We start from the raw sequence: 15,963 nt of genomic DNA on the forward strand, positions 1-15,963 counted from the left end.
GGTTTATAAGTACACATAGAAATGTGCTTCTCAGCCAAAATGCAAAAATGGGTCTCATTAAAAGTATAGCATGAGACATGAATTTTTCAACAGGTGCCAGCTGGCGGTTTTCAAGTCCTTTTGTAGAGCAGAAATGCACCGAAAAATGACCCTAAAGATGTGCCCTCTTAACCCCTTTATCTCATTTCTGCAATCTCGCTCCAAAAATAATTTTCGGTTGTAGGTTGGTCAAATATTCGTGAAACTGCAGCCTATGAATTCACTGGGAACCAGCGCCTCATGTATTTGTCATGAGCAACCTTGGTGATGTCACGGATTTCATAGACTGGATGCTCACGAATTTTAGTTCAGCCCACAAAACGACTGCCTCCGCTGTGTGTAAGTGACTGTTTCTTTAGGATGTAAGCTCTCAGGATCAGGGCCCTCTTTCCTTGTGTGCTCCTTCTACTATTCCATCACCCTCTGTACCTCTTGGCCTGCTTCCTTAGCCCTGTTTTCTTTAGCATGGCCTACTTATCGCTTATTCTACCATCCCTTTCACTAACTGTCCCAGAAATAATTTGCTTTGCTTTACCTTGTTACCTGTGTTTGTATAAATTTTTGTTCTTTCTGTATCATGTTGTGTCTTGGGTTTTTGTTTTCTGTATATGTAATGTACAGTGTAAGGAGTGTTTGTTTGGCCACAGGCCACTGTCCCCTTTGAGGCACCAGTAACTCTTTAGTCCTTCGGTGAGGAGGGTCTCTTGTCTGGCGTACGGTGCTGCGGACCATTTGTGGCGCCTTATAAGTTAAAGATAATAATAATAATAATAATAATAATAATAATAATAATAATAATAATAATAATAATAATAATAATGTAAAGGATTAGCATATATTTAAATGAGACGCAAACACACACACACACACACACACACACACACTTTGGGTCTGTCGTAGTTAGAACTAAAAACACTGGTCAAGAAATCTGCTCCCCTGAATCAAACATTCTGAAGCAGCGCACACATGGCGTTACTAAGGGTCCCTGGCACACTATGAGCTGCATCCTGCCATTTGTGGGGCGTGTGACTGCAGCCTACGCCAGTGTTCCGTGGGTTCTCCATAGAGGACAATTAATACCACCAGACATCCAGTGTGAGCTGTGTTCTGCATTCATCTGCTTACTGATCAAACACAGTGTCCCACGGAGGATTAGAAATATCATGTGTATGCAGCCTTACAGTTGTCATGTCTCAATATTCCTGTTCATGTATTCAATACGGATATAATAAATCAACATGCCACGCACTACAGCACTCACACCTCTGCCTCCTGTGAAAACTGACATTTGTGGGATAGTAGTATATTGGTGGACAGGTATGAAAAATGGTCACTGTAAGGATAAAATAAATCCAAGATTCTGTCATTTTTATTTTTTAGTATTTATTTTAACAATTTAGATAACAAAATGTAAGCAAACAAAAGGCTGGCTGTGCAGACAAAAAAAACAAATTAGCTTACAGCGGTCACTTGCCCATGTTTTCACAAATATCGCCCAAGGGGTGAGGTCTGAGGGGAAACATTCATTCACATCATGCAATTTTTTCCAACCCCCCCTCCCCTGTGGCATTTTCTTCCAGGCCCTTCCTATACGTCGCACTACAGCAAAACAAGCTCGCTGGAGTACCAGACAAAACTTCCAGTGCAGCCAACAGAGAACATCTGTCAAGCCAGATTTTTCAATTTGCATCTGCTGCCAGCGTTTTCGCTCATGTATTAGTTTCACTGGGCACACGTGGACAGACATAGGAGATTATACGGGTCATAGTTGTCGCTGTAGCAATGTTGCCCAGATAGGTAATACTTTGAAAAAGTTAAATAATTTGTAGGCCAGTTTCCTCTTAAAATGAAGTTAAAGACTTTATAAAATGTAAACAGTATATTTTGCAGATTAGAACAGGAATCATCATATACGACATGCTCGGTCATTATGGCTGTAATCCCATGAAAAGAAATACAATAAAATGCTCTTTTTCCACCCAATAAAAACCCTTTGTTTATGATAATGCAATCATTACAGAATCATTAACACTCTATACATGGCACCTCAACCCATCCACCTTTCTCCATTCCTGTTGCAAGCAATTGTAGCGACAGATTTGCCCATGTTTTCTACATTGCTCAAAACATCTTTACTCCGGACTGCTCCTTTTCAGCAGATTTCTGACTGCAAATGTGGTCCCATGACCCCTCACTATAGGGGAATAGAGGTCCTGAATTTGTAGTGGGAAAAGAATTACTCAGGGCCATTAAATGCACGGTGACTCAGGTAAGGAAAGTCCCTAAATATTCTAGCTATAGAATAATCTAGCTCTTTCTACAGTGTGGAGACAATGCTCCCTCAGTGCACGGCTGACTCCCCCCTCCAGGGTATCTTTGTGGGAGCTGTAGTCAGGATCTAAACAAAGCCAAGGGATCTCTCATGGTCTTCTTATTATTATTATTCTGTAGGTACTAATGTCAATCTGCTGTTTTGGAGGACCCTGCAATTTTGTTGATGACCTTTCATACACTTAGCACCCCCCTTTTTTTTTTTTTTTTATAGAAATCTGTAAAAAACAAAACAAAAAAAACCACACACACATAAAAAAAACCCCGACAACTATACACAAGGGTGACTGACATTCTGTGGACTAGTAACTAGTACTTCATACCTCAGAGATATCTCTAACTCCTAAATGTTTGAGCAACCCACAAAATGGCTGCCCCCACTGTGAGTAGGCAACCACTACACTTTACACTTTAAAAATGCTTACGTGACCATGGACCTGACTAGAGAACACTACTAGCGAACCAGGACAGCTGCATAACAGTCTAATTTAATGAACTGACAATGCAATTTTTTGCAGTTTCATACAAATGGAGTTTTATCTGTAAAAGATATAAAAAAAAAATTAAAAAGTAAAACCATCACACTTCAGGACTTAATGAAAACTGGTCCATGGTTAACCATGCAAAAAAGGTGCTGTGACCTACAACAATGCATTTGCTATCAGTTTCTATTCTGAACTACAAAAATTATAAAATATCTTTAGTTGCTATGTGCTGCCAGGGTTAGATTTCTTTTAACACGGGCTGAACGCAGACATAGACTTTTGTTTTCTTTAATTAGCAAGTAAAGTAACACTTAAGCATGCATTTGGCTATTTTTCTTAACTATCCTCTTACAAATCAATCATGATCTCCTTTTCAAAAGCTCTCTGGTTGGCAAACAAAAATAACTGCCAGACACAGTCTGCTGCAGAGACACAGGCTCACAGCTCTCAGGGTGTCATGTGATGGAGGGTGGAGGGGGGGGGGGGGGGGGTGGGGGGGTGGGAGAAAGGAGGATGTCACAGTGCAGACAGAGCTCATAGGGGAGTTTAAATGCCTCTCTGCTCATTATATGTGCCATGTGACTGTGGTTGCCATGGTAGTCCAGAATCATAGTTAATGAAAATGGCAAATACCAACATTTTTCTAAAAGCCTGTCACAATGATTTATGTTATTAAAAGATAAAAAAAATGCACACCTGAATTTTGACTCTTTTACCAAAAGTCTCTCTCCAGCTCTAGAGTTCTTTTAGCAATGTTATTTCAGTTTTCTCTCTGTTTAATCATTCTCTGCTACTCCGTAATTTCTTCCTTACAATTAAAGGCATCATTACACAGACCTCTAACACTACCATTAATTCTGCATCTTGTCACACTATTACATATGGCTTTTGTTCGGAGCAGTTACACCAGTGGTATTAAAGAGTCTTTTTGTGGCACACAGCTTTACTTAAAACCCATGGATTCTGGTATGCAAGTACGTATATGATGTACACATCCAATATTTGGACAGTACTATTCTACTGGAACAGAAAGAGTGGCCAATGACCAATAACTGTTCCTTAATGCAGCAAAACCCAGCCCCCACTGCTGTGTCATATGATTGGCTCACACAGGTCAAAGCATACGTGTCGTGCCAGAAACTGAGAGCTTCACTTCCCTGTTATAATAGATTTAAATCAATTACATTTACACTCTAGAAAACCAATCCTTATTTAATTACATATACTTATTCAATATACAGAAAACAGCAAAGCAAATAAATATGGTAAAAGGAGAAACTCTAGTAACTGCGGGACGGACTTCAAGCAGCTCTTGATATCCTCTAAACGTCATTGGAGCCCCATGGGGCAGCTACATTATCCTCTCATATCCTGCTTAGAACTTGTCCAAAGAGCCCGGTAGATCCGTCTGATGAATTTCCAGACAGACAGACCCAGGGGAGAGAGAGCAGAGCTGCAATACAGTGAGGGTCTGTATGGTGGGTTACAAAATCTAAAACACATATTAGTGGAGGGTGTAATGGGCGTTTTACAGGGAGGTGGAGACGGAGGGCAGAGTTGAACCCAACTTGGGCGTATTTTACGGCCCAAAATTGTGCACACAAAAATAGCGCATGTCAGCTCCTATGTGGAGCAAAACACATCTCAACTGCAAACAGCTAATCAGAAGTGGATAGCTGGTGATGAAAATAATCATCATCCGTGTGCATCCACATCAGCCCTGAGGCCCTAAGTGTTAAAGAATGGGAGATGGGTGAAAGGAATTTGGAACTGAATGCTCTTGTGTAATCTGTGTTCAGAACTACTCCATTAATACGACGCACCATTATATGTTTTGAAAAAGACTTTACAGACAAGTATGAAGCAAAACCATGTGACTCCTATGGATAGGGGTAGACAGGAAGACAGCTGTATAGCAGAGGAGGAATGGGCGACAAGTCTGACGAATCGTTGGGCAACATCAAGGTATGCAGAAAAATCTGTGTACAGAGGAAACGGTGGGCTAACAAGAAAGGGGCAGAGGGAACTTCCTAACTTGGCAAGGACATAGGCAACAATTAAAAGATTATCTACAGATGCTTTGCACGCAGGACATCCGCAATACTGTCTTGGATCACTACAATCCTCATGATCGGTTTAGTGAATTTAATACAATTGCACTTTTTTGCATTTGAAAGAGTCTTATTTGACAGGTATACACATCTAAAGTCTAGAGAATAAGAATATATGAAATCAAATCTAACATGCAGAAAGAGGAATTGTATGGTGCAGTTGGTCAATACACAATACTACATTTGTAGGATACATGTGACAGTCCCTGGAAATAGGGACAGTTGGCAGATCTGCATTTCTGATACGGTAACATGAGACTCAGCCCTCTCCCCCACCGTATAAGAGGAGTGAGGATGTATCAGTTACTGTCCCATCTGCAGGTAAGAGAATCTGCAGAGACTAAATCAATAAGCAGTAGACAGGCCCTCCCATAGGGACACAGCCAAGGGCACAAGATACAAGCCACAAAGCAGTAGGAAAAAAATAGAATACAGTTCTCACTGACCATTAATAACCTGCGTATTCTAGTAAAGTAAACCCATATTTGTTTGTTTTTTTCCATCTAACCAACTTCTTTATGGACCAACAACTTTAATTTAATCCCCACAAGTATTCACTCAGCAGCGAGCCGCAGGAGTCTGGCAATGAAGGGGTGAATGCCATTTGGGACGCAGACTTAAGGGACATGGGAGGAGTAGCAGAGAGCACAAAGACTCCTTGTTACTAAGAGGGGACACAGAGGTCTGTGTACAACGGTAGCAGGTATTACAGAAGTATGTACATCATTGCAGGGTATAAGTGCCAGCCAACATAGACCTGTTTATCCCCACTGCTTATTTGATAAATAAACAGGGCAAACAAGTCACCTGAGACGAATGAATAATCAATGGACAAATAACTTGCAGCAACTTCAAGAACACTCAAGGTCACAGTATACAATATGTACAGTCTCTTCCAAAACTGTCCGTCACACTTTTTAAATATTCACAAAAGGCCAGTAGAGGTACCAGTGACTACACAGCACTAGAGGCATCCCTTTCACTATTACTCACATGAATCTAGTGATATCACGGAGGCATGCAGCAATGTGTATTAATAACCTACATTCTCATGTATAGGGGATCATCCCACAAATGTCTGCTTCTGCTGGGAGTAGGCGAGAACTGCCCATTAACACACCTGGACACATTACCAAAACTCAAAGGGACACAAGTGACATGAATAAATCAAAATAAAAAAAATCATGTCAAATATAACCTGACAGTTGAAGTGCAGTGATATCACTGTTGTAAAATAGTTTATATTTGATGAGCAGTGAGGTCACTTGTGTCATGAGACTCATTGTGGAAGGGTTCCGTGATGGAATGTGTAAGTCTTAATGAAGGTAAAAACACATGAATAGGAGAATCACTTCATACAACCAACCTGGCTTTGTTTAAAATTTAAAAATGTTAAGGAATAATGAACCCCGTATCTCAAATCAAAAGGCTATTAATGATCACCAGAGTCATCGTCATCATCTATTTATATAGCGCCACTAATTCCGCAGCGCTGTACAGACAACTCACATCAGTCCCTGCCCCATTGGAGCTTACAAATTCTCTAACATACACACACACACACACACACACACACACACACACACACACACACACACACACACAGAGAGGGAGAGACTAGAGTCAATTTGATAGCAGCCAAGTAACCTACCAGTATGCTTTTGGAGTGTGGGAGGAAACCAGAGCACCTGGAGGAAACTGAAGCACCCGGAGAACAAACAAACTCCACACAGATAAGGCCATTGTCGGGAATCAAACTCATGACCCCCAGTGCTGTGAAGCAGAAGTGCTAACCACTAAGGCACCGTGCTGCACAACCAGATGTCTTATGCTTTTTATACGGACACAGAACTCCTTGGTGACTTCTAATATCCTTATGTATTAAAATAGGAGTCAATGGAATAATGTACACCCTTTGTTTCTTTGATATAGAAAAAGCAAGCAATTGCGTTTGCCTCTTTAAAATGACGGCGGTCCGACGGGAGAAGTGTGCTTTGGAAGAGAAAGGAACAATCGCAAGTTCTGCAAGCTCTAATCTCCCCCCTGACCCCGAAATTTTCGGCTGTTTAGACGGTTGTGCAACTTTAAAATGTTTCTTGTTTTACAGTTGGCCACTCAGAAACAGTATGAAAACATGCCATGTTCCTTGAATAAAAATTAGCCCTTTATAGGGTCACAGCACACTAGCAGAAACGATCCCATCAGGAAAGGCAGCACCCCCAGCCGAAAGGGACAGTGTGCAATTTCTCAGTAGCTGCCAATTTGCCTCGTCAGGCACACAAGCCGAAAGTAACCGACACAGAGAAATATCTGTATTTCCAAAATACCCAGAAACCAACAACTTTGTTGGGTAAACAGAAAGATTTTGCTAAATGTCAGATGGCGGGATAATACACCATTTATTCACTGCGTTCTGTGGCAGAATGTTATTGGTGTACATTACAATATGTTTTATACATACACTTACATAGAGCTGTAAGAACATTTAAAGTAAGATTCCGTGGCATGGTAGCACTTTGTGTTTATAAAAAGGACAGGCCTGCGGATGATGACAAAAAAAAAAAAAAAAAAAAGTCAGATTAACTTGTTTAGAGAAAATATTTCCATTATAGTGTAAAAACCTTAGCAATCACTGTCATTTCCTACCCTGGGTATATATACACAAGCACCCTACGTACACACCAGCCATTAGCATACTAGTTTATGATGTTTGGAAGGAAATGCAATATCAACGACTATGCATTATGATTGTGACTGCTTGCTCGGAGTTACAATACATTTTTCTTGTGTACTAGTTTTCTGAAATTCCCCCAATCCTCATAATCAATATTTAATTATTATAGCACCAGCAAATTCCGTAGCGCTGTACAATTGACCCAATGCACCAAAAGTACATGTTATCAACAGGTCCTTGCCAAAATCAAACTATTTAGCGTTGCTATTATACTTTAGTATATAGATTTCAGCAGCGACATATCACAAATTCTTTCTTAGGACCCTGACATTCAGAAAGGCCCATGTTTCCATAACAGAGACAGGAACAAAAATAAAGTTTGAATTCGTCTTCACACATCTGGAACAAAAGTCCAAGTTGTACATAGAAGCTGTAGTATGGCAAACCCACAGCTCATTATCTTTTCATATGCAATTCAAATACACAACGGCCGTTCTACAAAAGACATGAATTGTCTGTAATACTTCTGTATTTTCCAAGTAAATAAAACCTAAAAACAAAAAATAGTGACTGAAGCTGGGAAAAGCAAAAACAAACTTATTTTGGAAAAGAGAAGTTACCCAACAATAAACAAAAACTACTAAAATCATTAACAAAATGTTCCAATCCCTTAACAGAAATTGGCATTATATTTACATTTGCAGTGCAGAGGGCGAGTTATAGTTTTACTAAAATTCTTCAACGCATTTACAGACAGGAAGCTTGCTGCATTGAGGTAAGAGTCTCCCTTCTCACACATTCTATATATCTTCCATTCTGCAATGCCTCTGACACTTTTATATAAAATAACTCCTAATCAAATTCTAAAATACATGTGTAAAAGTCATCATATGTTCTAGATGGGCTGTTTTTAAATGAGTGAAACACTGATAATGCATGAGAAACATAAATAATTTAACAAATTAGATAGACGGCTTTAATTTCCCACAGAGGTCCATTTGATGCCGATATCCTCCTGCATCAATGTTACAGGAGACTCACAGCACTCTGTGCTGTTGGGGGAACTAGCTCCTTTCATTAGACAATCTTCAGTCTGTTGCTTCCTGTCTGCCTCCATTACCCTCCTCACATGATCACACTGCCCCTGTCACAGGCAGTGCTGTCCGCACTAACAATCACACAATTGGACAGGTCACTGCCTCTCATAAGATCAACACTCTCGTCTCCCGTCACTCTGGCCATTCCAATGATCCGATTGGCTAAAAAGTATTCCATCATCGCCCACTTTAAAGCAGAGTACACACAGACAAACAGGAGATGAAGAGTGATAACAGTCAACCACACCTTAAAAACTACTGTACAAACTAAGGCACTAATTGCTCTCTATAAGGCACGTGAACGCCACAGGCCTCCCTGCCATTAACAAATTGTTTGAAGGGGCTTCTCTCTAATGTTTTCTCCCTTTTATCTTTTTTAGATTACTTTGGAGCTCAAAACTATAGATACACTGAATCAGATTTTCTGAAGTAATATGTTTTCAAAACATTCTGGAGAATACAGGACCAAATCCTAACCCTTTTTTCACTTTAAAGTAGAGCAGGATTTGTGCCCGTTATAATATTGCTTATGTCATTTTCACTTCTGGAAGCAATATACATGCCTGCATTGTTAGACTGCAATTTTGCTTAGATACATAAATGTTATTTTTCAAATAATAAAAATGCGAATGTAAATCTAAGTACTTAATTCAGTGACGGGACTTTATTGAAACTGGTAACCTGCAGTATCCAACTGCATACTAGGGGGTATATTTACTAAACTGTGGGTTTGAAAAAGTGGAGATCAGCAACCAATCAGATTCTAGCTGTCATTTTGTAGAATGTACTAAATAAATAAACTAGAATCTGACTGGTTGCTATAGGCAACATCTCCACTTTTTCAAACCCGCAGTTTAGTAAATCTAGCCCTCAATGTCATTTCTCCACAAAAGTGAAACAAACATTGCTATGGGTTACAGAACCAGTTTCCCATACTTTCCTAGGGTTTATAAATGCCCCAAAGTGAATCTTTACATTTTAAAGGCCTGGCAAGATAATTAATATAGAATATATTTTTATATTTAATTCTGTGATTTATTCCCTTCCTTTTGGCATTTGAACATTTTTTGAAAGTTCGGTGTGTTCTTAGACAAAAGACCTCTTCAAAAAAGGTTTTCAGCTTACATCACCTAAAATTTAGAAATATTGTCATTTAAAATGCTCTATAATTCTCTTAATTTGGTATTAATAAAGCATGTCTTGGTTTTCTCATAAAATGACCATTTTTAAAATAAACTGGTCGGGAGCAATAGTTTCATTATTAATGTTTATTACCGAGCCAGCTAAGCAGGTATTACACAGTTTATTGCTTACATATGCAATATATATTATCCATTGATATGTTACAATATGTTCAGTTTTTTTCATACATTGTAATTTTTATGTTTCTTTGCCAAGATGAGAACTTCTAACTAAAAAAAGTTTGAGCAAAACTACACTTGAAATACTTGGTACCGAAGCTTTTCTTACTCTACGGATATATTCCTTCCCTAGTTTCTAGAAAACGTCAAGACAGGTTCCTAAAATGCAAATGCCTTCTTAAAATGTGCATAAATATGTTTATTTTTGCCACGCCACCTCCCTAATGTTTGACAACAAAAAGCTAAACAAGTGCAAAAGACATTCAAACTAATAAAATCTACTAATTAAGTTGTGAAAAACATGTTAAGGAAAAAAAAAATATATATATATATTTATTTTGTGTGTGGCCAGTTTTACTTGCAATAGTTTTTTGTTTGTTTTTTTTTTTAACGGCGCAGATATGTACTAAGTGATCACAGAGCAGGCTGGTAACCAGGAGAATATGTAACGTGCAGCTCTGTAATCTGATTACTGAAAGCAACATCTCCTGTCTAGTGATTGACGCCGTGTCAAATGATGCCATTGCCAAAATAAGACAATCAGAGGGCACAATGCAGGAATTGTAGTTCATACATCTAGAAATGTCATGGCTTTCTATATTTTAAACCACACTGAAGGAATAGATTGCCATGCCACAGTGAGGAAAACCGGTAATAAAACAGTGGGACACAAATGCACTATGAATACAATAAAAACCAATAACTGCATACAGTACAAAATGTAAAAAAAAAATAAGAGTAACTGTGTACATGTTCACAATGGATGTTTATAACAATAAACCTTGACCCAAACCTGAATTCAAGTCCCCTAATCTCAACAGAATGTTGTGTGTAGTGAAATAGTTGCTTTTATTCTGTATGCTAAAATATCTAATATCCATATTACGGGATAAGTACTAAAAGTAGACTGGTTATCACGGCTTTTATTTAACTCCAGAGTATTAACAACCTCCTGTCTTCCTGAAAGACATTCCCTTAGAACTGACAGATCCATTAAACAAGAGTGCAGCTGGCAAATGATTCTCAGACAAACTGGAACAAGGAAAAAAAGGTTACTTGAAATATATTATCATATGAAATTGTAAAGTATCTCAGAGTGTTTACATCTATTTAGCATGATGGACTATAGTATTGCTGTTTAAGACCACATGATCTACCCAAACATCCGATGGAACATGATGGGAACAGTTGTTCTCTTTGGTGGAACTTGTTGGTCACCTGAGCTGGGCAGAGGCTCCAGGAAAACTATTCTGTACTTCTAAAATATTATCTCCTGGTAGGTACAGCAGCTGCTCTTGTCAGCAAATAGGATCTGTGCAATCCTAGTAAATTATTTGCCGATATTCGATAAAACAGGCATTCATCTTTGTATGTAATATTATATTATACACTGTGCTAGTGGAGAAGCAGATGGGTTAATTAACTACCCAGAAGACGAGCTCTGGAAACATGTTTCCAGGCTGTGCAATAATAAGAGGCCTAGACGATATCCGCTTAGCCGGTATTGTATGGGTTAATGGAGGGGTGGAAATAGGACAATAACATCCAGGATACACCTGGAAGCCACAAATAGACGGGGGGAAATATAGAGCTATTCCCAGAACTGCTAGAGACTCGCAGTGTACATTTCCACCATGATCAGATACAAGAATCTGACCGGTATGGAACCCAGACTCCAATAATTCTACAGCTTGTCCAGTAACAAACATACAATCACCCAATGAACTGACCAGGGGGTAGACTAACCACACTGCACAAGGATATAGGTCTACACAATGATAAGAATTAAAGAGATGGAAGAACCTTACATACGACAGCAGTATTGTAAAGATGTAATGAGATGAGGAGGAGAATATTTGTAGAACCACAGATGCAATGTATGCTTTATCACACACACATATATTATATATATATATATATATACACACACACACACACCACATACACAGTACATATTTTTGTTATGCCAACACCACAGGAATATCCTATACACATAGAAAAACAATGTATTTTAGGGCTTTGGGGGAATATCTGTTATTTACAGTATAGAATAACTTGGAACATGGCCTTAATGTATCCATTCTCTCAGGAAGGCCTTAATGACCCAAGATGCTTTGCAGTGAAAAGTCTTTTATTATATATATATATATATATATATATATATATATATATATATATACACACACACACACACTAATAAATGTAGTACACATGTCTGCATATAAGCAGGAGTTAATGAGACTAGTTTGCGTTTCAAGAAGAGATGTATAGTTTTCCAAATACAATCTTTGTTTTGTCACACTGTCTACACATCATGTAACCATTTAGATACCGTTTATAATATACATGTAATAATCATCTGATACATCAGACACTCACAGGAACATATTAATAGTAAACGAACACCCAAGCATGTCTTACCTGCCCCTTCCACTTTGTCTGCCCCCCTGCTCCATGTAACTTGTCTTGTCTCCAGCTTCACCTGGAAGGTCCTTCTCTCTGGTTTCTGAGACTTCTTGGAGTAAAAGAGAGTCATTACTGTGCCAACCTCTAGGCTCCTACATAGATGGGTCAACTCAGCTTCACTCTGCCCACAGGGGGCAAAGCCATTCAACAGAGCCCCTGCCTCCATCATCCTCCTTCCACAGATCCACTAGGAATCAGAGTCCACACTCCAAATCAGAGGCTTTTCCGGCCATCAGAGGACAATGCAATCCTGCAAGTGGTTTTTTTTTTTTGCTGCCTGCAATATCAAACCAGAGACTGCTGTGAGGAGGGGGGTTAGTGAAAGATTTCCAGCCCTCTCTATTGTTGCCAACTGAGACTGAGCTAAAAATCTCCCTCCTCCTTACTCTTCACCACCTCCTCTTCTCCCCACCTCCTCTGCATACACTGATCACAGGAACATGATCTGCACGCAGCAGCACACTGAGGAAGCGTGTCTTACCCTGCTGCAGACTCCTGGCAGCTCTCCTGCCCCTAACAAACATCTGCAGCGCACACAAGTAGGTGCAGGGATTTTCAAAGATGGCGAATGTTTCATAAGGGGGGATAACAGTTTGCAATCGGCATATACCCACCCAGTGGCTCCTTGCGGTGTCCTGGTTAACATGAATTCATAGAGATTCCAGTGGGATTAAAGACAGAGTAACTGGAGCCAGGACTCCCCACCCCCCTCTATCCTGGGACTGCCTCTTAAAGGGATATGAGCTGCCCTTCCAAGTTAGTGGCTGCTGGTCTATGGAGAGGGGATAGTGCTGGGATAGATGTCCCCCTAAACTGAGCACACTGCAGCTCCTACCTGATGGATCTACTCTGATAAAGTGCTGTCTAACTGGAAGGTCAGCTGCTGTCCTGACAAAGTGCACAATTCTTCTCAGTATTAACATTGAGGGTAGAAATGGATAAGGAAAATTGAAGTCACTGTTAGTAAATACTTCAAAAATAATGTATAAATATAGTAAAATGTGTAGCAAAAATAAATAAATATTATTATTATTGCAGTACCGTGTTAGTCAGAAAAATACTGTTGAATACTTTTGTGTCAAAAATGACAAAAGTATTATAGGAGTGATACCTTTATTGGCTAACCAAAAAAAATGATTATATTTGCTAGCTTTCAGAGCACAGAGGCCCCTTCATCAGACGAGTTTACAAATGAATGACTGAGGAAAAGGCACAACATTTAAGAACTGTTACATCAAGAAATTTGTACAGGGGGGAGGGGGAATATATCATTAAGATAAGCTAAAGATATATCTTGCTATATAAATAATCATCACTATTTATTTATATAGCGCCACTAATTCCACAGCGCTGTACAGGGAACTCACTCACATTAGTTCCTGCTCCATTGGGGCTTGCAGTCTAAATTCCTTAACACACACACACACACAGACTATAGTCAATTTGTTAGCAGCCAATTAACCTACCAGTAGAGTGTGGGAGGAAACCAGAGCACCCAGAGGAAACCCACGCAAACACAGGGAGAACATACAAACTCCTCACAGATAAGGCCAATGGTTTGGAATTGAACTCATGACCCCAGTGCTGTAAGGCAGAAGTGCTAACCACTTAGCCACTGTGCTGCACCAATATAAATATAGTACAATGAGGGTTGTATATTATTAGAGAACTCTGTCAACTATATACATTTGTAAAAACATGTTTCCATTAGTCATTTTATAGCTCTATTTCTTATATTTTCAACATGAAAATAATTTAAGGAAGGGTGTGTATACAGAGGAGTATCTCCACCTCACTAGCAGATGTACAAAGGAGAAAAGACTTCTCGTACAAATATAATATTATACTTTAAAATAGAAATGAAGAAAAGGAAAAAACAAAGTAATATTAGATCCAAAATAATAGTTTGTGAGAGGTCACACCTATGTATGCAGGGTGAACTAATGACAAAGCTATCAGGTATAATGCCCATAGGATTAATGTGTCACAGGAGTATTAATAAATGAGAAATCCATATGAGGAGACTCCTGGTTCATGTGTTCAGGTGTGGCTGGCATACCACCAGAAATATTAGCAGTTAATCTATTAGCACATAGTTACATTTTTACATTGTTTGAATGCTTAGTTCAAAAGGGTTGAGCAAGGCATGGTCCAGACAATTCCCTAAACCCCCATCTAAAAAAAAACAAAAAACAACTACATGTGATAGTTTTGTATAAAAGCACTATTAGTAACATCCAATGGCTTGTCTACAGGCCCTAATTTGGACATATCTGAAATATCTACTGCATGACTTGTAATTTGCAATTAATTCATGACTGATGTGAAAAAGTTCTCTGTACAGCGCTGCGGAATCAGTGCCGCTATATAAATAAATGCTGATGATTATGATGCCGCTGCTTATATGCACTGTTTACTATGCAGCATGCATCTAGACTGCAATGCAACTGAAGCGATGCAGATGGTGCATTTCATGTGTCCTGATATTACGTGGCTGATCTGGCCCTACTCTGGGATCCTGTCACCACTACAGGTCCCACCCCAGGATCTACACTGCTAATCTCATCATCACATCGTCATTTCCTCTTAATTTACTCATTAGTTTGAATTCATTCTGCAGAAACATCGTTTACAGCAAAAATAATCCACAGCGCTTTTCCTCACAGCAGCCAACAGTGGGTTAATTTAGATCTTAAAATGCACACTGATTGGCTGGATTGCAGGGAACACAGTACTACTACAGTCACCACTAGTTTGCACACTATAGTGCTTTGTGGCAGCAGTTAAATCAGAAGTGTAAGTTGTGCCTGATTTTTGGCTGGAGTCTCTGTTTTTGCATCCTTGGTATTCCTTGTAATGCATAGTTGCCTAGAATTTCAGGGAGTTCTCCCTGACTCCCGGAATAGGAGGCCACCCTCCCACATCTTGCTTGGGCGGGGCATTGATGTTGCATTTCGCGTCATCAGTCTTCCTGGTGACAAGATTCATGTCACCATGTCCCCACTGCACCATGATGCGTTCACAGTGTGAATGAGGCCGTGATGGCATGATGATGTCATCACGCCATCTGCATCTGTCTTTTTTGTATCTCTTCCAGAATTTCCCATAGATGAGGTTCAAAATGTAGGTATGTATCTTGTTGCTGCAGTCTATATTATATCGTATCAACACTCGGCAAAGCTCGTTATCAATAATATTTCGAAATAATAATGGGGATAACTGCACGTTTTACCTTAAGATAACACATTTAAATGGAAACAGTAATTAAAGATTTGCTGTTTATATGAGTATTATCACTAAATGCCCAAAAATAGTTTAAAGAAGATCAAGTTGTATGTATTAACCATACTTACCAACTCTCCCGAAATGTCCGGGAGACTCACGAAATTCAGGTAGGTC

General features: G+C 39.3%; 1 protein-coding gene across 3 annotated transcripts in view; it reads right to left on the reverse strand.

Annotated features, from left to right (window-relative positions):
• PLCG1 (phospholipase C gamma 1) overlaps positions 1–13,232 on the reverse strand; it is a 62,908-nt gene extending 49,676 nt beyond the window's left edge. For 2 of the 3 annotated variants that reach the window (XM_075177577.1, XM_075177574.1), the window contains exon 1: positions 12,520–13,091. In XM_075177577.1, the coding sequence (XP_075033678.1) occupies positions 12,520–12,733 (214 nt within the window). In that variant the 5' untranslated portion in view covers positions 12,734–13,091. Of the gene's footprint in view, positions 1–12,519; positions 13,092–13,178 lie in introns of those variants that run through there. The other variant, XM_075177576.1, reaches the window with a different exon arrangement.
• Positions 13,233–15,963: the final 2,731 nt, after the last annotated feature.

This window comes from Mixophyes fleayi, chromosome 6 (assembly GCF_038048845.1).
Source record: "Mixophyes fleayi isolate aMixFle1 chromosome 6, aMixFle1.hap1, whole genome shotgun sequence".
Classification (NCBI taxonomy): domain Eukaryota; kingdom Metazoa; phylum Chordata; class Amphibia; order Anura; family Limnodynastidae; genus Mixophyes; species Mixophyes fleayi.